Genomic DNA, 24259 nt, shown 5'->3' on the forward strand with positions numbered 1-24259 from the left:
ATTCAACTTTATTAAAAAAATGCCAAATCATTTTCCAGAGTGGCTGTATGACTTTGCTTTCCCACTAGCAGAGTTTGAGAGAACCAGTTGCTCTCTGCCCTTGTCAGCACTTGGTAATGTCAGCATTTTTTTAACCATTCGTAATTGCTTTTAGGAACATTTTTATAGCACCTGCTTAAAAAATCCCAGTTGGATGATTCTAACATCTGAGCCTTCTCTTGTGTTGATATCGTTGGTTGTCTTTTCTCATTTAGTTTGAGATTTTCCTGTTTCTTGGTATGAAGAGTAATTTTAGATAGTATGCTGGACATTTTTAGTATCATTATATTATGAGACTATGATTCTTATTTAAATCTTCTATTTTAGTAGGTAGCTAACCTGATTAAAGTCAGAATACATGTCCTGGCCTACTTTTAGGGCTGTAGTTCTAATGCCAATTTCATTTCCAAAGCCTTTGCAGTACTCATCTGGTCTTCCCTGCTTGTGCACCACTCAGAGGCTCATCTGAAAACTGGGAGGTATTCCATACCATAGTTCCATCTTAAAGCTCTTGCTGGGATCCCTGGGTGGCGCAGCGGTTTGGCGCCTGCCTTTGGCCCAGGGTGCGATCCTGGAGACCCGGGATCGAATCCCACGTCAGGCTCCCGATGCATGGAGCCTGCTTCTCCCTCTGCCTGTGTCTCTGCCTCTCTCTCTCTCTGTGAGACTATCATAAATAAATAAAAATTTAAAAAAATAAATAAATAAATAAAGCTCTTGCTATGTTGATCCTGGTTGGTTTTAGACATGGGTTTATTGGAGATGTGCCACACATACTTCATACATAGATTGAAAGACACCCCCCCCCCTTCCCCTGCTCTCTTCTCTGTCATCCTGCCTCTACTCTCTAGGGAGTACAGTGCCACCTCCTTGCTGCTCTTTGCATCAGGCAGGCCTGGGAAAGTGGAAAGCGCTCTGAGGGGGAGAAAGATTCTTTCATGGTGTCCCCCTGGAGTAGGGTGCATGCAGTCAAAAGTGTTCTGTCCTGCAGAGCCACCTCTTCTCAGTCCTTGGCTAAAGAGATTAGTCTTTTCTTGGGGCTCATTTTTCTGTGTTCCTTGTCCATGGAGTTTCCAGGTTGTGGGCTGCTCTCACATCCAGGCAAGGATATGTTAGGTGAAAAAAAATAAAAATCCCAGTGATATCACCAAAGATCACCCCTCAAGTCCTGAGATTCCCTCCCTAGTCTGCCTCTTCTCCAGCTTTCAGAGCTTTCTGTCAGTGATTCAAAAGGGAAAGCGAGAAATTTCTTTGTTATCAAGAACACTAAAGAATTAGGCTTTGGAAAAAGAAGTGTTTATTCTGTTGAAAAGGGAATACCTTAAAACTCCATGCCAGGGGTGCCTGGGTGGCTCAGTTGGTTGAGCATCTGACTCTTGATTTTGGCTCAGGTCATGATCTCAAGGTCGTGAGGTTGAGCCCACATCCAACTCTGCGCTTAGCAGGGAGTCTGCTTGAGATTCTCTTCCTCTCCCTCTCTCCCCCTTCCTCCCGCTCATGCACGCATATGTGCACACGCACTCTCTTTCTCTGTCTCTAAAACAAAGATTTTTTTAAAAATCACCATTTCTTGCTCTAGGATCCAGCCATGCCACGTATCTTTCAAGCCATTTTCCCTAGGTCCTATCTTTTTTTTTTTTTTTTATAAATATTTTTTTTTAATTTTTATTTATTTATGATAGTCACAGAGAGAGAGAGAGAGAGAGAGAGAGAGGCAGAGACACAGGCAGAGGGAGAAGCAGGCTCCATGCACCGGGAGCCCGATGTGGGATTCGATCCCGGGTCTCCAGGATCGCGCGCTGAGCCAAAGGCAGGCGCCAAACCGCTGCGCCACCCAGGGATCCCCCCTAGGTCCTATCTTTGTCTCACATTTGGCATTAGCTAGAAAACCAATCTCCATTGTACTATCTGCAGAGTACAAAGGATCTGAAGACCTTTTTTTTAATAGCAGTAGAAGTTTTTTGTTACATATACCTAAAATGTTAAGCTATTTCAGTTTAAGCAAAATGCAGTCAGATTTTAGCCTCAATGCAGTAGTAATAATTAGAGACTCCCTACCTGCATTGTCCAATAAGAACTTTCTGTCTTGAGAGCAATATTTTATATCTGAACTGTCCAGTGTGGTAGCCACTAGTCATATATTGGCTCTTTATGCTTGAAATGTGTCTAGTACAACTGAAGAACTGAATTTTTAATTCTATTTAATTTTTTAAGATTTATTTATTTGAGTGAGAGAGAGAGAGAGACCATGAGACCATGCAGGTGGAGGGAGGGGCAGAGGGAGAGACTCTCAAGCAGATTCCCCTCTGAGCATGGAGCCAGTTGCAGAACTCAATCTCATGACCACGAGATCACGACCTGAGCCAAAACCAAGAATTGGACATTTAATCACCTGAGCCACCCAAGCATCCCTTAATTGTATTTAATTTTAATGAATTTAAATTTATTATTTTTTTTAATGATAGTCACAGAGAGAGAGAGAGAGAGAGAGGCAGAGACACAGGCAGAGGGAGAAGCAGGCTCCATGCAGGGAGCCCGACGTGGGATTCGATCCCGGGTCTCCAGGATCGCGCCCTGGGCCAAAGGCAGGCGCCCAGCCGCTGCGCCACCCAGGGATCCCTAATGAATTTAAATTTAAATAATCTTACCTAGTGGCTACTGTACTAGACAGAGAAGACTTAGACTCTTCATTCAAAAACATGCTGTTACACGGTTCACCTTTTTTGGAAATAGTAAATAAATAAAGACAATTAGAAATGGGTCTCAGGTAGGGCACCTGGGTAGCTCAGTGGATTAAGTGTCTGCCTTTTGCTCAAGTCATGATCCAGGGTCCTGGGATCAAGCCCACATTGGGCTTCTTGCTCTGCCGGGGAGTCTGCTTCTCCCTCTGGCCGTACCACTCGTTCTCTCTCTCTCTCTCTCGCCCTCTAATAAATGAATAAAATCTTTAAAGCGAAAAAAACAGAAATGGTTCACAGATTTAGCCCATTGTAATTTTTACTATATTCTATTTTTACCTTTTTCTTATGCTATAGGAACATATTTTCATTTAGAAAACAACCAAACTTATTTAGTAAGCTGTTTGTTGATACACACATACATACACACTTATAGCACTCCTAAGTTACTTTATATCAAAGGTTTACACATGTTGGCTAACAAAAAGGATTATTAAAGCCAATCATGTGCCTATACAGTGTCTCATTTAATCTTCATAAAAATCCTGTAAGATTAGTTTTCAAAAAGAAACAGCTGGAAAAAAAGAAAGAAAAAGCTGAGAGAATGTAAGGTCATACAGCCAGTCAGTACCTAAATGACCCAGAATTTAAACAAAAGTCTTTCTGACTCCAAACCCACTTTCTACTATATTATACAGCCCCTTTTTTTGTTTGTGTTCTTTCTCTTCTTCTGTTAAAGACCTTCCTGGGTTTGCTTTTTTCCCCCTCTATTCTATCAAAATGCAAGAACAAGTTTTACTTAAAAAATAATACAAAGCCCATTTCGATGTTTGTTTTTCAGTATATGTTGTTGGTTAAACATCACCAGGCATAACACAACTTAAAGGTTTTTGAGGTTTTGTGGGGGTTTTTTAATTAAAGTTTAGTTGACATGTGTTATATTAGTTTCAAGTGTACAACATAGTGATTTGACAATTCTATACATCAGGCAATGCTTGCTACAATAAGTACAGTTACCATCTGTCACCATACAAAGTAATTATAATATTATTGACTATATTCTCTATGCTGAACTACATCCCCATGATTTATTATTTTTTTTTATAACTGGAAGTCTGTACTTCTTAATCCCCTTCACCTATTTTTGTCTGTCCCCCCTCACTCCCCTCCTCTCTGGCAACTACCAGTTCTCTGTATTTATGAATCTGTTTCTGGTTTTGCTTGTTCATTTGTTTTGTCTTTTATTTTATTTAAGTGGGCTCTGTGCCCAAAGTGGGGCTTGAACTCACCACCCTGAGGTTGAAACTCACATGTTCTACCAACTAAGCCAGCCAGGCACCCCTGTTTAATATTCTGGATTCCACATATAAGTGAACTCATATGGTATTTGCCATTCTCTGTCTAAATTAATTTAGTGTAATATTCTGTAGGTCCATCCACATTGTTGTGAATGGCAAGATATTATTTTTATGGCTGAATAATATTCCATTGTGTATTCTGTGTGTGTGTATGTGTGTGTGTGTAATCACATCTTCCACAAACAGTAACAGCAACTCATTAAAAGATTCCATTGTTTGTTATAGAATGGTAATTTTATGCCTTTCTCTGCTAGTTAATTATTCAATAAATTCTTGTGACTTCTGTATTGGTGAACCTCTTCTGGCTTAGTGCAGGAAAAGGACATTAAGTCTCTAGAGATAATAAAATCATTTCCAAGATGTTTAGCATGTAGAATCTGGCAGATATGCAAATTGTAGTCATTTTGATATCAAGCATTCATTATATGTGTACTCGAGAAAAATATAATTTTGCTTTCTAGTGGAACTTTTATTATTTTAGTCATTAATATAGAAAATACGTTGGGCTCTGCACTCAGCAGAATCTACTGGAGAGTCTCTCTCCCTTTGCCCCTTCCCCCCTACTCTTGTGAACTCTTTCTCTAAAATAAATAAATAAATCTTTTAAAAAAAAAAAGAATAAAAGGGATAATGCCTCTGAATGTCCTAAATTCAGTGCCTGGGACAGAGTTAAATATTTACTTAATACCTTCTAAATGTTTATGACCCTCCAAAAATTTATTTCCAGCCCAGATTTCTCTCCTGCACTCCAGGTTTATGTGTCCGAGTACCTACTTGCATTTCCACTTGAACTTTAGATATTTGAAGCATAACATACCCAAAACTACAGTAATGATCTCTTCCCCATCTCCATTGATGTCAGACTTCTAGTTGCTCACGTTGAAAACCTTGGTGTGGTCTTTGACTCCTCTCTTTCTTTCACACTCCACATCCAGTCTCTCAGAAAATCCTGTTTTCTCCACTTCCAAAATATATTCAGAATTAAGAAGTCCTGTTCTTGGAAAGACACTGTAGGAGAATGAGAAGATAAGCTATGAATTGAGAATAAATATTTCCAATTTGTTTATCTGATAAAGGACTTATATATGTAGATTATGTAAAGAATTCCTTCTTTAAAAAAAAAAGATTTTATTTATTTACTCATAAGAAACACACAGAGAGAGAGGCAGAGACATAGGCCAAGACAGGAGCAGGCTCCATGCAGGGAGCCCAATGTGGGACTCAATCCCAGGACTCCAGGATCACGCCCTGAGTCAAAGGCAGATGCTCAACCACTGAGACACCCTGGCATCCCAAGAATTCCTTCTTTTGAACTGTAGTTGACAGACAATATTATATCAGTTTTAGGAGTACAACAGTGATTCAGTGTTTATATACATTATGAAATGACTACTATGATAAAATCTAGCTACCATCTGTCATCATACATAGTTGCTACAGTATTATTAACTATATTCCCTTTGCTGTACATTATATCCCTGTGTCTTACTTATTTTATAACTGGGAGTTTGTACCTTTTAATCACCTTCCCCTATTTGGGAAGAATTCTTAAAACTCAATAATAAGAAAACACAACCCAGTTCAAAACAGGAAAATATTTAGAACAGACACTTCAACAGAGAAAATATATGAATAGCAAATAAGCACATGCAAAATTGCTCAACATCATTAGTCATCAGGGAAATACAAAGTAGTGCCACAATGAGATATCTATATGTACAGGTATCAGAATGGCTAAAATAAAAAAGACTAACCATACCAAGTATTAGTGAGGATATAGAACAACTGGAAGTGATATACTGCTATGGAAATGTAAAATAGTACAACCACTTGGGAAAACAGGTTGGCAGTTTCTTAAAAGTTAACCATACTCCTATAATACAACTCCTAAGTATTTATCTAAAAGAAATGAAATATATGTCCATACAAAGACTTGTACATTAATGTTCATAGCAGCTTTATATGTAATAGCCAGACTTTGGAAACAACCCACAGTTGATCAACAGATGAGTAGATAAACAAATTATGGCATATCCTTACAGTGGAATGCCAGTCAGCAATAAAAAGGACTGAACTATATATACTTGCAACTACATGGATGAAGTTCAAAACCTTTATGCTGAGTGAAACAAGTTGGAAAAGGAGTATGTACTGTCTGGTTCCATTTATATAAAATTCTAGAAAATGCAAACCAATCTACAGTGACAAACAGCGGCTTCCTAGGAACTGGGAGGGAGAGCACAGAAGGACATGGGGAAACTTTTGAGAGGGATGGATATATTCATCATCTTGATTGCAGTGAAACTTTTATGCTTATATAACATCAAAACTGATTGAATTATATATTTTAAACATGCAGTTTATTATATGCTAATTACAGCTTGGTAAAACTTTCTGCAGAAAACAAAATATATTCAGAATCTTTCTTTTTACCTTTTTATTCTCCATCTGATTTCATCTATGGTCTCCCTACTCCCAGATTACTGCAATAGCCTTCTAACTGGTCTCCCTACCCTCCCTTTTTTTCCAAACCCTTGCTCCCTTCTAATCTGTTTTCAACATAACAACCAGAGTCTTCCTTTAAAGTTGTCAGATCATGTCACTTCAGCTCAAAACCCTTTAGTAGCTCCCTCTCCCACTCAGAATAAAAGGCTTTTTATGGCCTGCCCCAACCTTTGTCACCTCTCTGATCTGATCTACTATTTACTCCACATACATAGGTCTCCTTGCTAGTTCTTGAAAATTCCAAGCGCACTCCCTCCTTTGGACCTTTGAATTGGTGGTTCTCCCTGCCTAGACCACTCCCTCACCACTTTTGGGTATCCTCACAGTAATTGGGCCTACTTTGAACATCCTATTTTAAACTGCAATGTACCTAATCCTCTTATTCTGCTTTAATTTATGCTTTATTCCATAGCACTTTTATCATACTCCATTATTTACCTTTTTGAATTTTCTTCTCCTATTAGAATATGGAGAACACGAGGGCCTGAATCTTTTTTGGTTTTGTTTACTGATGTACCTCAAGTGCATAGAACAATGCCCAGCACATAGTAGACTCTCAAGAAATATTTCTGAAATGAATACTTATCTAAATCTTTGATACATTGACAAATTAGAGTAGAACCAAAAGGGGTGTTAAGAAGAAGGACAAGAGAAAAAAAAAAAAAAAGAAGAAGGACAAGAGGTTTAAAACATCCATGGGGAATAGGTAAGGCAACTGGAGACATCACAGAGAATAGTTTTAGTGGAAGCATGATCCCCCTCTTAGCTACTGAAGGGTAATTATATGGAAGAGGTAGTATGTTTACTCTGTGATGTTGCAGAGGACAAAGCTAGCCCAAACAAGCCAGGTATGGGCCCAGGCTAAGTAAGAACATTTTTACTTTCTTAAAATTATAATCTACCATAAAATAACTATCACCTACTGGATATGGTCAAACAGAATATTTCTCCATCAGGGATTGAAGAGAATCCCACATGGAAAAATGGTTGAATTACATGACCTTGAAAAGTTTGTTCTAGTTCAAAGATACAGTGATTTTTTTAAATCCAGTTATTCCAGACAACTCCAAATGCTCAGTCATTTGTGGAGTTAATTTTACAACTCCAAATGTTCAGTCATTTGTGGAGTTAATTTTTCAAATGCTTGTTTAACCTGACAAGATCATATCAAAGGTAACTTCATACTTAAGTAATTATGATTAATTATGTTAGCCGTATAGCCGTATCTGAAAAATATATGACCCATTATTTTAGCCCTCTATTATTGCTAAAAAGATAATTTTACTATCAGTTTGGACCTTCATAGCCCTCTTTTAAGAATGTTTACCAGTATCATGGAATAAAATCTCCAGTATTCTAGAATTCAATCTAAGTTTCACATTTAAGAAATTTGGGCTAATTTTTTGTTTGTTTTACATTAAATTTCTTCACTTTTTAAAATGTCTACATATGTTCATTATCTTTCTTCTTTTATAGGAGCGGGATCGTTATGCCTACAAGATTCATCTTCCAGAAACAGTAGAGCAACTGAGGAAATTCAATGCAAGGAGGAAACTAAAGGTAACTAAAGAAATCAGCAAAAAGCTTCCTTACAGCTAGATTCTCACTTCTAAACTTATTTCAATAAGACTTTGGTTTTTAAATCATTTAAGGTAATATCTAAGTGTGAGTTTAAACAAAAGGTTATGATAAATGGAAGAGTAATCACATTTTAGATTTGTATTATCCTGAAAATTCATAGCAGAGATATAATTACTTTTTTTAAGATTTTATTTTTTTCAAAGAGAAACTGAGAGATAGCAAGAGAGCACAAGCAGGGGGCAGGGAGGGAGAAGCAGGCTCCTCGCTAAACAGGGAACCCAACTCAGGGCTTGATCCCAGGACCCTGGGATAATGACCTGAGCCGAAGGCAGACAAGACACTCAACCAACTGAGCCACCCAGGTGCCCTGAGATATAATTACTTTTAAAATAGTAATTTACTATTATCCATTATTATTATTGAATGTGAACATAGGCCACATTTTCTCAAACATAAATATTTTGACAAGAAAATGTGAGTTCAGCTCAATGAAAACAGTACTGGATTTGAATTGGACAACCATCACAAAGCAATAAAAATCCCCACTACCTTGGTCTACTAGAAAATATTTTCAAATTACTTTCCTCACCTTTTCTTTATTCTTCCTAGGTACCTTTCTCTTTTTACCACTCTTTCTATCCTCTACCTCACCAAAAAAGAATATGGTAATTACCCCATATGGGGACCCCATTTGATTTTAAAAGGTTTTGAAAAAGACCAAACAAAAATAATGGAGTCCTTTTAGCACTATTCAAAAAAGTTAGTCAGTCAGTTACTTAGTTAGTTAGTTAGTCAGTTAGTTATTTCAGAGAGAACACACATGCAAGCAGGGGGAGGGGCAGAGGGAAAGTGATAGGGAATCTCAAGCAGAGTCCATACTGAGCTCAGAGCCTGATGCAGGACTCGATCCCATGACCCTGAGATCATGACCTGAGGCAAAACCATGAGTCAGACGTTTAACCAACTGAGCCACCCAGGCACCCCAGCACCATTCAAAAATTTTGTGGGACAACATTCCCTCCCCCTTCCCAACAGTGGAAATTCTGTTATATTATGGTCTTAAAATTAACTTATATTTGATTTGTTTTTTATTACTATAAAAAATAATTTTTTAACTTTGTCCTCTAAGTGGTTGGTTAATAGTCCTCCTTAGCCCTGCCAACTATAAAGCTTTGTAAGTATTTTCAGATATGTCATAAATTGTAATAACATTTACTATTATTCAACCCCTGAAAGATGTGAATAAATTGTATACAACTCTAGATTTATTTTTTTTAATTTATTTTTTATTGGTGTTCAATTTACTAACATACAGAATAACCCCCAGTGCCCGTCACCCATTCACTCCCACCCCCCGCCCTCCTCCCCTTCTACCACCCCTAGTTCGTTTCCCAGAGTTAGCAGTCTTTACGTTCTGTCTCCCTTTCTGATATTTCCCACACATTTCTTCTCCCTTCCCTTATATTCCCTTTCACTATTATTTATATTCCCCAAATGAATGAGAACATATAATGTTTGTCCTTCTCCGATTGACTTACTTCACTCAGCATAATACCCTCCAGTTCCATCCACGTTGAAGCAAATGGTGGGTATTTGTCATTTCTAATAGCTGAGTAATATTCCATTGTATACATAAACCACATCTTCTTTATCCATTCATCTTTCATTGGACACCGAGGCTCCTTCCACAGTTTGGCTATCGTGGCCATTGCTGCTATAAACATCGGGGTGCAGGTGTCCCGGCGTTTCATTGCATTTGTATCTTTGGGGTAAATCCCCAACAGTGCAATTGCTGGGTTGTAGGGCAGGTCTATTTTTAACTGTTTGAGGAACCTCCACACAGTTTTCCAGAGTGGCTGCACCAGTTCACATTCCCACCACAACTCTAGATTTAGAAGAACATTTATATGAATTGGGGGAACTATGTAGGTGACAATATTATGCTATAGCACTGAACTGTCCATCATGGTAGCTGGTAGCCACATGCAGCTATTTAAATTTAAACTAATGAGAATTAAAATTAAAAGATCAGTTCCCCAGTCACACTAGCACATTTCAAATGCTCAGTAACCAAATGTGACTACCAAATCAGACCACCCAGATATAGGGTATTTCCATCTTTGTAAAAAGTCCTATTGGACTTTGATATTATACAGCAAGGGAAATGGTAACATGTCATTGTTGGTAATGATGATTCTCAGCTAAGCCTCTGTCTTAATTGTTTTTGCAGTCAAGTTCAAACTCGCTCTAAAAGTCCTTGGCAGGGGCACCTGAGTAACTCAGTGGTTGAGCATCTGCCTTCGGCTTGGGTCGTGATCCCGGAGTCCTGGGATCGAGTCCCATATCACGCTCCCCAGGGGGAGCCTGCTTCTCCCTCTGCCTATGTCTCTGCGTCTCTCTGTGTATCTCTCATGAATAAATAAATAAAATCTTTTTTTTTTTAAAGATTTTATTTATTTATTCATGATAGACACACACAGAGGGAGGCAGAGGGAGAAGCAGGCTCCATGCAGGGAGCCTGACGTGGGACTCGATCCCGGGACTCCAGGATCATGCCTGGCAGGCACCAAACTGCTGAGCCACCTAGGGATCCCCAATAAATAAAATCTTTAAAAAAATAAAAGCCTTTGGCAAAAATAATTATTAATGACATGCCATTATCAAGATGGTGCCCAAAGAAGTTTCCCCTGACTTGGATATATACCTGAACCAATGTAGCCTACAAGAGAAAAAAACAATCTTACTATCTAAAGTGAAATTTGGTCAGCTGTTTTTGAATTTCATTTCCTCCCCAAAGAAACGATTAATTATACATTTTTCTCAACTCTTCCCTAGTCTTTTTAACTCTAATGCTGCTTTGGCCTTTGTAACATTGCCCTGTCTCGGGCTGGACCTTTCATTGCCCAAGTACAGACCTTTTGCCATAGGGCTCAGATTTGCCCCATCACAAGAAACCCAATGCTATAGTTCTCCTGGTGCCACAGAATCAGACTTGGGCCTAAAATAGACAAAGTGGTGACTAAGATTCATTTGGACAGGGCAAAGCTGTTACAGCAGAGAGGGGTCATATGAACTTACCACATCCCTTTGCAGAGCTATTTAAAGTTTCAAGACCCACCAAACAACCTAGAATTAGGAACATCAACAGGGTTATCATTGAGATTTTTTTCAGCATCTGGTAAGGCTGTATTCCTTTGTGTGATTCAGCCATCCAGCTAAAGCATGTTATATCTACCTTTCTCAAGGAACTCATTCTCCTCATTCTGCCTCTTCTGTGAGCTCCTAAAACAGAGATTGCAACTTTGCTAGCTTTCAGAGCCCACCACATAACTTTCTTTCAGATGAACATCTGGGTACCCATCCTTCTACCCAGGCACTATTTTTAAACTCCTTAAAAATTGGGCAACAACCTAATTTTTATGACTCCCTTTGAAATGATTAAAGGGAAGTTTCCCAGAAAGCAGTAGAAAATTGCTTTTGTTATTCAGAGAAGAAAATTTTTATTGTCTGTGGTAGGAAGAAAGAGAAGGAGTACAGCATTATAGGAAAGAGTCGGCTCTGGGCTACATCGACTTGGGGGAATCCTAGCTCTGACACTTCCTAGATGTGTAACCTTGAGCAAGTCATTTAAATGGTGTGCCTTGGAGCACCTGATTGGCTCAGTAAGTTGAATGTCTTTGATTTTGGCTCAGGTCATTATCTTGGGGTTGTGATGTACTCAGCGCAAGTCTGCTTGTCCCTCTCCCTCTGCTCCTCCCCCTTGCTCCTGCACACTAGTGCATGCTCTCTCTCCCTCTCAAATAAACTCTTTAAATGTATATAAATAAATAAATAAATATATATATATATTTATTAAATTAAATTCATAGAATTTTGATTTATGAAAATTTAATTTTTCATTAAATTCTCTTTTCCTCAGTTTCCTTGTCTACAAGATGGGAATAATGACAATAGCTAACTCATAGGGCTGTAAGAATTCAATGAATTAATATATTATAGCAACTAGAACAGTACCTGACAATCATAAGTGTTCCATACACGTTATTTGTTATTTGTTATTAACTTTATTATTGTTACTGTTTTATTATGAGTCTTTTTTTAAGATTTATTTAGAGAAAGAGAGAGAGAGAGAGAGAGTGTGTGTGTGTGTGTGTGTGTGTGTGTGTGTGTGCACGTGCAGGGAGAACGGCAGAGGGAGAGACTCCACACCCAGCATGGAGCCCGACTTGGGGCTCCATCCCACAACCCTGAGATCATGACCTGAGCAGAAATCAAGGGTTGGATGCTTAATTGACTGAGCCTCCCCGGTGCCCTTGTTTTATTATGATTCTAATGTTAATACCTTTGAGTTGGTACTCTGTTTATAAATAAGTGTAATTCCAAAATAGATACTCCATACTGTTTTAGCTTTTTTCTAGTCATTGACATTAATATTTTGAAGGTTTTATTTAAGATTTTATTATTTATTTGAGAGGGAGAGAGAATGAGTGAGAATACAAAAGCAGGGAGAAGGAGCAGCCCTGGTGGCTCAGCAGTTTAGCACCACCTTCAGCCCAGGGTGTGATCCTGGAGACCTGGGATCAAGTCCCATGTCAAGCTCCCTGCATGGAGCCTGCTTCTCCCTGTGGCTGTCTCTCTGTATCTCTCATAAATAAATAAATAAAATCTTTAAAAACAAAAGCAGGGGGAAGAAGAAGCAGACTCCCTGCTGAGCGGGGAGCCCAACATGGGGCTCAATCCCAGGATACTAGGATCATGACCTGACCAAAGGCGGAAGATTAACTGACTAAGCCACCCAGGTGCCCCACATTTTGAAGTTTTAAAAGTTTTTTAAAATGTACAGAAAGAGCACCTGGCTGGCTCAGTCAATGGAGCATGCAACACTTGATCTCAGTCGAGGTCATGAATTTAAGTTCCATGTTGGAAGTAGAGCTTACTTTAAATGAATGAGTGTATAAATAAATAAAAGTATAGAATACCAAAAACTTCTTGGATAATCTCTATTTATGTATCTCTTCCAAAGTCATTCTGCTTAGGCTATTCCAATCACTTCAATCATCATTTTCCCTCACAGTATATACAGAGGATCTTATACTTGTCGTATAATATTTACTTCCCTTCTATTACTTGCCTCAAGTGTCATTTCTGTTATGAGATACACATTCTTTAAAGCAGTGGCTCTCCAGACCAGCAGCATCAGTATCACCTTGGAACCTATTAAAAAAATACAAATCCTCAGGCTTTAATACAATCAGGAAAGAAAATAAAAGATATCTAGATTGGGGAGGTGCATGAGTGGCTCAGCTGGTTAGGTGTCTGCCTTCAGCTCAGGTGGTCCTGGGATCGAGTCCCACTTTGGGCTCTCTGCTCAGCTGGGAGCTTGTTTTCCCTCTCTCGCTGTCTGCTGCTCCTCCTACTTGTGCGCTTGCACTCTCTCTCTGTCAGATAAATTAAAAATTTTTTTTAAATTGGATTGGAAAGAAAGTAAAACTGTCATTGTTTATAGATGACACGATCTTGTATGTGGAAAATCATAAGAAATCCACAAAAAAAAAAAAAACTTACAGAATTAACAAATGGGTGCCTGGGTGGCTCAGTCAGTTGAGTGTCTGGCTCAACTGTTTCAGCCCAGTCATGATCTCAGGGTTCTGGGATCAAGCCCTGGTGAAGCTCTGTGCTCAGCTCAGAGTCTGCTAGAGATTATTTCCCTCTTTCTCTGCTCCTCCCCTTGCTGGTGTGCTCGCTCTCTCTCACTCAGTCCCTCTATCAAGTAAATAAATAAAATCTTTTAAAGAAAAAGAAAGAACAAACAAGACAAGCAAGGTTACAGAATACAAGATCATTCTGCAAAATTGAATTGTATTTCTATAAATGAGCAGTGAACAACCTTAAAATAAAATTAAAAAACAATTCCATTCACAGTAGCATCAAAAAGAATTAAATGCTTAAGTATAAATTTGACAAAAAAAATATGCAAGACCTAGAGATTTCTACTGCTGAGAGAAATGAAAGCAAATTAATGAAGAGACATTTAATGATCATGGATTGGAAGACTCAGTATTGTTAACAGTTTTTCCCAAGTTGATCTATAGACTCAACACAGTCTCTTAAGCAGAAATTGACAAATTCATCCTAAAAATTCATATGGAGATGAAAGGACCTAGAATAGCCAAAGCAATCTTGAAAAAAGGACAAAGTTCAGAGCTCATACTTTGCAATTTTGACACTTAACTATAAAGTTATAGTTATCAGGACCCTGGTACTAGTTATGGGATAGGGACAGACATGTAGGTCAGCAGGACAGAATTGAGAGTTCAGGAATAAACCCATATATTTATGGTCAATTAGTTTCAATAAAAGTGCCAAGGCAATTCAATGGAAGGAATGAATCTTTTTTAAGATTTTATATATTTATTTATGAAAGACACAGAGAGAGAAGCAGAGACATAGGCAGAGGGAGAAGCACGCTCCCTTTGGGGAGCCTGATGCAGGATTCAATCCCAGGACTCCGGGATCACAACCTGAGCTAAAGGCAGATGCTCAACCACTGAACCACCCAGGCACCCGGGAATGAGGACTTTTCAACAAATGGTGCTAGGACAATTGGATATCCATGTGCAAAAAAGATATAAAAGGCCACATACTGGATGATTCCATTTATTTACAATATCTAGAATAGGTATTGATATCTGTAAATCTATAGAGACTCAAAGTACATTGGTGATTACTAGGTGCTGGGTGGTGACTGCTTAACGGATATGGGTATTTGGGGAGGGGGTGATATTTTGGAACTAGATAGAAATGGTGGCTGCACAACATTGTGAATTACTGAATACTGCTGAATTTTACACTTTAAAATGGTTAATTTTACGTGAATTTCACATAGCCCGCTTTTTTTTTAGTACCATGTGACAAAATACTCTTCTTACATACTGGTTTCTTCTTCAGTACACTTAAGGGATATGACACATTATTCCTGTAGTAACAGTGACTCACTGCACCACTCAGCTCACCCAAGGGACCACCCCTTCCATGGCCCCAATTATGCTAGAGGTTGGAGGGGCTTGTGTTTATTGAAAAAGACTCATGGTTGATCGTGATATGTCCCCCTTATTGAGAGTCATTACTCTTTTTTTTGCAAAATTTTTCTGCAAAATTCTATCATATATATCATTATTTAATCAGCTGTTGGACACGGAAATCACTTCCACTTTTCCACAGCCATAAATACTATTGTATTGTCTATTTTCATTAATAAACCTTTGTATACCTATGATTATATTCTTAGGTTAAGTTTTGTGCTACTGGAATTGTTGGCATCAAAGTATATATGTGGGGACACCTGGGTGGCTCAGCGGTTGAACGTCTGCCTTTGGCTCAGGGCGTGATCCTGGAGTCCCGGAATTGAGTCTCACATCAGGCTCCCTACAAGGAGGGAGCCTCCTTCTCCCTCTATGTCTCTGCCTCTCTCTCTGTCTCTCATGAATAAATAAATAAAATCTTTTTTAAAAAAAAGTATGTGTATTGAAGACTTTTGATCTCTATAAATAACTTGTCCTCCAAAAAGCTTATACCTATTTGAATAAATTTTTATGTATTTTTGGTGAGTTTTACTTTTGAGGTTGAACCTTGTTCTCATTCTGAAAGTTTCGTGAAACTTTTTTATGTTAGAATATAAAACATTACTTATTTAGTTGGCTGAAATTTCAAGATTATCACTCATTATTCATTATAGTAATATCGATACTCAATCAGAAAGCATTTCTTTCCATATTTGTACATTCATTTTGGCATTTAACCTCTCAGTGGGCTACAGGAGATGATAAATCCCTAATAAGAAAATTATTTGGACAATTAGCATTAACATCATATTCAGACCTTTCACGTGTAGATTTAAAAAAGCTAATGAAACCCTGCATGTGATTGGATTATCACACACTTCTTTTTTTATTCTCTTTTGTTATTTTGTTTCACATCTGTAACAGTGGAAAATTTGCGTTTCTCATTTTGGTTACATTTCAGATGTTGATTTTTCTTCCCTCTTTTTGTTTTACACTAATCTCTAAAATTTTAATACTTTCCTTTAAAAAAAATCCTCTTGACCATACTTTAATAAACTCCATAGGCCTCAGTATAAGACTAGATACGAGAATCATATTTTCTCAAATTGAATATTAGGATGCATGAGACAGACTAGGATCTAAGCTGTCTAGAAAAATCTGTGCCCTGGAGTGTCTCTTAAGGAAGCATACCTGTACTGTAACCCTGGGTGCCATCTACTTAGAGTTACTGAGCAAAGGGTCAGGTTTGGGGGTGGGGGTTGCTAGGAGAGTGTCTGTCAGCATCTGAGGTTATCTAGGGAAGAGGCTCAGAACAGTATCTGTTCTAGAAATCATCTCCTTTGCTTCATAAGTTCTTTCTTTTTTTTAAGATTTTATTTATTTATTCATAGAGTCACAGAGAGAGAAAGAGAGGCAGAGACACATGCAGAGGGAGAAGCAGGCACCATGCGGGGAGCCCGACATGGGACTCTATCCCCGGTCTCCAGGATCACGCCCTGGGCTGCAGGCGGCGCTAAACCGCTGCGCCACCGGAGCTGCCCTCATGAATTCTTTCTACCTCTAGAAAGCAAATTTCCCTACAGTAAGCATGTCAAAGAAATTTTGTAAAAAATAGGAGCAGTAGGGGCACCTGGGTGGCTCAGGTCATGACCTCAGGGTTATAAAATTAAGCTTTACACCAGGCATGGATCCTGCTTAAGATTCTCCCTCTCCTTCTGCCCCTCCCCCCCAACCCCTGCTCATGTGCACATGTGTTCAAGTGCACACTCTCTCTCAAAAAAAAGAAAGAAAGAGAGAGAGAGAGAGAGAGAAAGAAAGAAAGAAAGAAAGAAAGAAAGAAAGAAAGAAAGAAAGAAAGAAAGAAAGAAGAAAGAAAGAAACAAACAGAAGCAATATCCTCTATTTGGGTAAATTTATTACATTCAGTTCAGGAAATGGTGAGTTGAATCCATGTGATTGAATTTAGAGGATAAAACTTTATTCCTTACACTGTATATAGAGAAAGTAAGGGAAATTTCTGATAACTTCTACAATTCTCCTTTATTGATTTTGCAAATTGCAAAAGTATAGCCTGTATGCTTCTCTGAATTACCAGTTGGTCCCTCGAATTCCTGAACTTTGCAGACCTAGAAAAAGTTTGTTTAGGAATGCCTATTTCAGTATTTAACATTGCTGTACTATATACATGCAATAGTTAGCCATATGTGGCTATTTAAATTTTAATTAATTAATATCAAAGTTTTAAGTTTCTCGGTTACACTAGCCACATATCAAGTGTTTAGTGCCACATGTGGCTGATGGCTACTGTATTGAACAGTACAGGTATAGAACATTTCCATCATCACAGAAAGTTCTACTGTACAGCACCATCCAGAGTCTTGGCACCTCCAAGAGTAATGCTTACACCAAAACATCACCTTTGAGGGGTCAACCAGGAAGCTTTAATAGCTGTCTTTTGGCAGTCTTCCCCTTCCTATTAATTCAGCAAGAACCAACTTTAAGGATTTATTGAGGACCTTTGTACCTAATGAAAGGCAGCATTTACATGCAGTCCTCTCCTGTAGTGAGAAGTGATACAGAAGCAGTAAGTTAGCCCAGCAGTTGTGAGTTCCAGCTACTCAAAGCATTAAGTCTGGTATCCAAAATGTACCAATGATTCTGAAAAGTGAAAATTGTTATTCTAGTATGAACAGTAAATAAATAATACTTGAAGTGATTTTGATCTTTCTCTTGATTTTACAAAGCAATTCTATTAATTCCTAATTCTGAAATATAGAATGTATCACTTCCTAAGTTCGGCAGTCTAGCTTTTGAAAGTTATTTTGTACCTTAAAAGACCATCTTTATAAAATACTTTTACATAGACCCGAAAAGATTCCTAAGATACCTATTCTGTGCAGTTGTTCTGAAATATAATCTTACCTACTACACTTACAAGTCTCATCATTCACCTTCTTCAGAGAGAAGATAGCACAGCCTCCTTTTTAGTCAGGTATCCTGACTTAATGTTAGAAAATTCTTGGTTTAGACCTGCATTTCTGTTTTGTTTGAGTACCCTATCCATACAGACTGCTGACTAGACCAAATGATCATATTGCCTGTGACTATATGGAGAGAAGCTGGGAGCTCTGATGTAATCAATCATCTCACCTCATTATCATCGAGGACCTAATTCTTACATGTAATCAACCCGAATTCTTTAACATTTCTACCTTGAAATGATGTTTCAGCCTTCGGTCATTCTGTTCAACCTCAGCCTCTCCATGTTCTTCACCCTTTCTAGGGCTTTGAGTTCAGTGTTCTGAGCCCCAATAAGATGATCCTTTCTCAAATCTTTATGCAACATGAGTATTTATATAACTCTGTGATGGGTTTCGCCCTCTCAGTATATTATAATATGACTATGTGTTATTTTGTCACTTGGGTACAAAGCCAATTCTACATGTCATCACAAATCTTGTGTTTTGTATTTAGATTTTTTAAAAATATACCTCCCTGGGATGCCAGGGTGGCTCAGCGGTTGAGCATCTGTCTACCTTTGGCTCAGGGCGTGATCCCAGAGTCCCAGGATCAAGTCCCGCATCAAGCTTCCTGCAGCCTGCTTCTCCCTCTGCCTGTGTCTCTGCCTCTGTGTGTGTGTCTCTCATGAATAAATAAGTAAAAATATACCTCCCTCTCTTGTGCTGATCAAACTTCATAATGCTTGTTTCTGGGCTGGGGTGGGGGGTGGGCACCAACAAGAGAGTATTGGCTTTTGGCTGTTGTTTTCAAGTCAGCAATTTGTATTTATTCTCCTGTTCCTTTCTTGATAACTCTATTGCCTCCTTAAGTGCATTCAAGAGTTTAAGTTAGCAGAAGTCTGAGCTAACCATTTTCTTGTTTTCTACTTCCTTAAATGAGGCACAGAATCAAATAACTGGGAGCATTTTGATGTTTGACATATTAACAATAGTTAGGATTGAGTTGAGAATTTTATTACTTGTAGTTCTCTTTTTTAAAAAAAAAAGATTTATTATTAGAGAGAGAGAGAAAGCAGTGGGGAGGGGCAGAGGGAGAGGGAGTCTTAAGTAGATTCCACGCTAAGCGTGGAACTTGATGTGGGGCTCAATCCCACAACCGTGAGATCACAACCTGAGCCAAAACCAAGAGTCAGATGCTTAACCAGCTGTACCACCCAGGCACCCCAGTTCTCTTTTTGTTTGAATTCAGAATTTGCCTAATTTGCTTAGTACAAAATTGTGTCTTTAATGTCTGTTACAATAGTAGATTGTGAATAGTCTTCTTAACTCACAATTTTTATGTTTCAGAACATACTAAAGCATACCTTCTAAATTAAAGTGGGTAGAAAACTTCTGGTCAAGGATTTAATAAACTGGGGAGTATGAAGAACTACCTATGTATAAGATCTAGATTTGTGTTGTTGTACCCAACAGTCTCTTTCATAACAGTAGTATATGGTACAGAGGTTGGCATACTATAGCCTGGGCACCAAATCAGGCCCATAGCCTATTTTTATATATAAAGCTTTATTGGGACATAGCAGTGTACATTCATGTACGTTTTGTCTATGGCTGCTTTCATGCTACAATGGCAGAGTTGAATAGTTGCAACAGAGACTATGTTCCCTGCAAGCCTCAAATATTTGCTATCTGGCCCTTTATAGAAAAAGATTTTTGACCCCTAGTATAGTAAAAACCCTTGAACTGGGAGAGTAGTCAGAGGACCTCAATGCTCTCTATGCTTGATTTTATCTCTTAAAAGTTGGCAGCAACCTTAACAGGTTGCTAAACCACTCTAGACCTCAGTTTCCTCACATGCAAAATGAGTCTTAGAATGAATCATCCCCTAAGGTTATGATTCTATAAATCTATAAACTGTTTTAGAACCATTTTGCTGTTTTACATAAGAGCTTTGCATTGAATATTCAAACTGCTGTAGTCACTGAGTTTAGAGAACTAAAGAAAACTGCTAACCATAAGACAGATAAATTAGGAACTTGCTACTATTGTTTTAAAAGAATTTACCTCTCTCAAGGCTCTTTTAAATAGTGCTTTCCTGGCATAAGTATTTCTAGGTCTTTGATCATAGTAGTAGCTAGAACAGGCCCTGAAACGTAAACCCAACATATTAAGAAATTCAGCTGAACTTTATTTGAAAATAAAAATAAAGCATCATTAAAATTTAGTTTCAGTGTGTGGGAAACTTTTGATATATAAAAATTACATTCCCACCCAGCTTTTAGGGAACATGTGTATATGTAAAATGAAATAAGCTTCTACTATAGAAAGAAGAACTTAACATTCATTGCTATTTTTTCATCATGGTAGGTGGCTATAAAATTCTGCGTAAGGGCCTCTCATGCATTAACCCTAGACTTTCAGAAATCTAGGAAGTTGGGATACCTGGCTGGCTCAGTCGGAAGAACATGTGACTTTTAGTCTTGGGGTTGTGAATTCAAGTCCCATGTTGGAGGGGCACAAGTGGCTCAGTGGTTGAGGCCTGAGGCCTTTGGCTCAGGTTATGATCCCAAGGTCCTGGGATTGAGTCCTGTATCAGGCTTCCCGCAGGGAGCCTGCTTCTCCCTCTGCCTATGTCTCTTCCTCTCTCTCTGTGTCTCTCATGAATAAATAAATAAAATCTTTTAAAAAAAGGAAATCTAAAAAGTTGCCTGGAATAATATCACCAAGATCACTTCTCTGTTTTTTTGCCCTTCCCTTTCTGCATTCAGTTCAGTTCATTTCAATGTATATTTGTAGAAAGAAACCCTAGTATGCCCCCCCAAAAAAATGAACCTTGTGGAAACATGTTTCTACTAACGTTTGTATATATTTAATAAACACCTAAATGCCTACACACATAAAAAATTTATCTTTCCCCTCTCCCTCTCTCCCTCTCTAAAAAAAGGAGGGAGGGTGCCACCTGGGTGGCTCAGTTGGTTAAGTATCTGACTCTTCATCTCTGCTCAGGTCATGATTTCACAGTTGTGAGACTGAGCCCTACGTTGGGCTTTACACTAGATATGGAGCCTGCTTAAGATTCTCTCTGCCCCTCTCCTTCCCTTAAAAAAATGTCATTCTTTTCAGAAAAATCCACGAGTTCAATATTTAAAATTTAGACTTCGACTACTTAAGTGACTTGATACTTAAACTACCTAAATGAGCAATTCTACTTAGATCAGCAAAAGGCTGTACTCATGTTCTGGCTATATGTTAGTAAGCCTAGGGATGGTTTGCACTTACAAAATGCTTTACAGTTCGCAAAGCACTTTCATATACATTATGACTTTCAGCAGTCCTATTAGGTATGTTATGTCAGTTTTAATATGTTCACATCACAGCCGAGAAAGACCTCAAAAGGTTAAATGTTCAACTCAAGTAATAGCAGGCAGCAGGTAAATGGCAGCACCAAGGAACATACCCAGGTATTCTGACCCATGGCCAGCAGACTCACAGAATTGAACATTGTCACAAAATAACTTGTATTGCTCTTCTTGTTACTGAAACAGTGTTTGACATCTTTGCACCCAGCAGTCTGAAAGGGTGTCATGCACTCGATATGACAGTAATTCTCAGCTAGGAATCAAGGGAAGCTATGTGTGCTGTTTTAAAGAATCACTTGTAGTTGGTTCTACTGTGCGGCCTGACTTGAGAATTACTGTACTATAATAACACGTGGTCATTGTTAACAGAAAGAGAGGGAGGAAAATGTTTAAAAAAGAAAAATGACTCATTCCTACTTCCAGAGATAATGCTGTTAACATCTTGGTATATGTTCAATCTTTTATATTTGTATTAATCTCTTTTTTTCCAAAAATGAGATCATACTATTGATTGCTTTAAAACCTTTTTTTATGTCATTCACAAGCATCTTTCTGTTCTATTAGACATCCTTCAGCATCATTTCATAGTGACTGCAAAATATTCCATTTTGTGGTACATGATTGAGTTCAAGATATAAGTGGTTTCGTGTACTTTCCCAGTCCCCAACAGCATTCCACTTTTATATGCATATGTGATTAATTTGAAGGAATCCGAAATCATTTAAAAGCTACCCCTCTTCTAGCTTTCGTCTCCTATAGGTTTCGCTTTCTGAATACTCAAGTTTGTTGAACTTTTTTACATTTGTCTGTTTTAATATTTTTTCCGTCTTTTTGTTTTAGGGTGCAGTACTCGCAGCTGTGTCAAGTCACAAATTCAACTCATTCTATGGGGATCCCCCTGAAGAGTTGCCGGATTTCTCCGAAGACCCTACCTCCTCAGGTAATTGGACCATTCGTTCATTTACCAGTGTGACTTATTTGGTGTCTACATCCTTTCTCTTCCATTGTGAATAAACTTGTCCTGTGAATCTAGTCAGTTCCCCCAAGGAATTCTAAGGAAGTTTGTCAGCAACCAAATCCCATCCACGTGTGTCTGGTTCCTTTTCATTTTACTACTGAAGTTGCCTTCCCCTCCTGCTCCAAAACCAACATTTTACTTTTTTCTTTTTACCTCAGAAACACTTCTTCCCCCTTCCCCACTCCAGACCCAACATTGGACTTCATCTAGTCCAACATTTTGGTCAGTCTTTTGGGATCTTTCTGATTACCTTATGCCCCAACAAAAAATTTCTGATGTGAGATTTTCCCAATGTCAACCATAGCAGATCAGACTTTGGGACAATAGTGCTCTTAATTTTATCTTTCAATGTAAACTGTCTTGTGAGTTCTCTCTCAAAATAATTTACAAGCTCTTCTCTTTCTATAAAGTCTGTACCACATGTGTACAAGTCTTCAGGGGAGAACAACACAGAAGAGTTACTTATTTGGATGAAATGTATATAGGTACTCCTGAAAAAAAAAAAAAAAACCACCAGTGTTCATAAAATTGTTTTAAAGAATGCTCAGAAAAAAAAAAAAAAAAAGAATGCTCAGATTTCCAGTTTTTATAGGGAGGTATTCTCAAGGATCATTTAGTAAAAATACACAGTATCCCTTTATATGTCTATGTAAATGCATGTATGTGTCTGTTATACTCTTTAAATTTCATTTACATATGTATTTACATCTGAATCACATGTCCTCTGCCCTCAGCTTTTCTTCCTTCTCACACTAGAATCATTCTGTTTTTGCCATGTGGTCGACTTTGTGCTGTTGGTTTGATTTTTTTTTTTTGTACTTTTGGGCTTGCTCATTCATCATCCATGTATTACCATCAGACTCAAGGCCCAGCCAGCGCCCTTCCTAAAGCATGAGTTGTTTGTCCTTCACTATTAGCAATACAGGAAGAATGGATGTGCTAATGCTTCTTTCCTGTTGGAACTACTAGCATTTGTCAGTGTTTGTGCTTCTTCCTTCCCTCTGTTTCTCCACTCATGTGCACAAACATTAACATACACAGTCTCTTACCAGTTGGTATGTGCTTATTACACCTTGTGGAAGAGGATCCAGTTTTCCTATTCCAGCAGCTATGCAGTTCAGCATTTTGACCTTTACCAACTGGGATGTGAATCTTCCTCTTTTGAGTGAAGGTGATTTCCAAAAACATTCAGAAATGGAAATCTTAGAAGAGAGACTCTGAAGAGAAGGTCTTGCTGGTTTTCTCTTGCACTGACTTTGTGATTATCCAGAGCCCTTACCACATGAAAAGCAAAGTAGTTGTTGTGTTTATAGGTATGTTCCCCCATGCTCCCTGTTGTTTCATGTCTGTCTTTTTCTCTTCCAGTCCATTTTGTTCCCTCCAGCTGCAGGATTTGGGTTGGTGTTAGCTCAGACCTCTCTCTTCTTTCCTCATGCTCCATTTACAGTAGACCCACCTGGGGGGAGTGGTTTTATGTTGTACTGTTGACTATATGATACAGCCACAAATTTGGAATATACGGAGAGATTTTAGGTCAAGATCTAATACCATTTTCATCCTTAGAATCGGAACTGGAGAGCCTGTGGTCCTTGCAATAGCTTCACAGATCTAATCGTTAGTGTTAACCCCTTAATAGGTACCTCAGCCTAGCAAGAGTTTAATGTGCTCCTCACTATTCCCTTCTGTTAAAGAGGCAGATT

General features: G+C 38.4%; 1 protein-coding gene across 13 annotated transcripts in view; it reads left to right on the forward strand.

The window, feature by feature from the left end:
* Positions 1–24259, forward strand: part of CASK (calcium/calmodulin dependent serine protein kinase) — a 350134-nt gene that overhangs the window by 235077 nt on the left and 90798 nt on the right. For all 13 annotated transcript variants that reach the window (XM_077888807.1, XM_077888808.1, XM_077888813.1 and 10 more), the window contains exons 9-10: positions 8057–8140; positions 22382–22481. In XM_077888807.1, the coding sequence (XP_077744933.1) occupies positions 8057–8140; positions 22382–22481 (184 nt within the window). The remainder of the gene's footprint in view (positions 1–8056; positions 8141–22381; positions 22482–24259) is intronic.

The sequence above is a fragment of the Canis aureus genome, chromosome X, assembly GCF_053574225.1.
Source record: "Canis aureus isolate CA01 chromosome X, VMU_Caureus_v.1.0, whole genome shotgun sequence".
Lineage (NCBI taxonomy): Eukaryota > Metazoa > Chordata > Mammalia > Carnivora > Canidae > Canis > Canis aureus.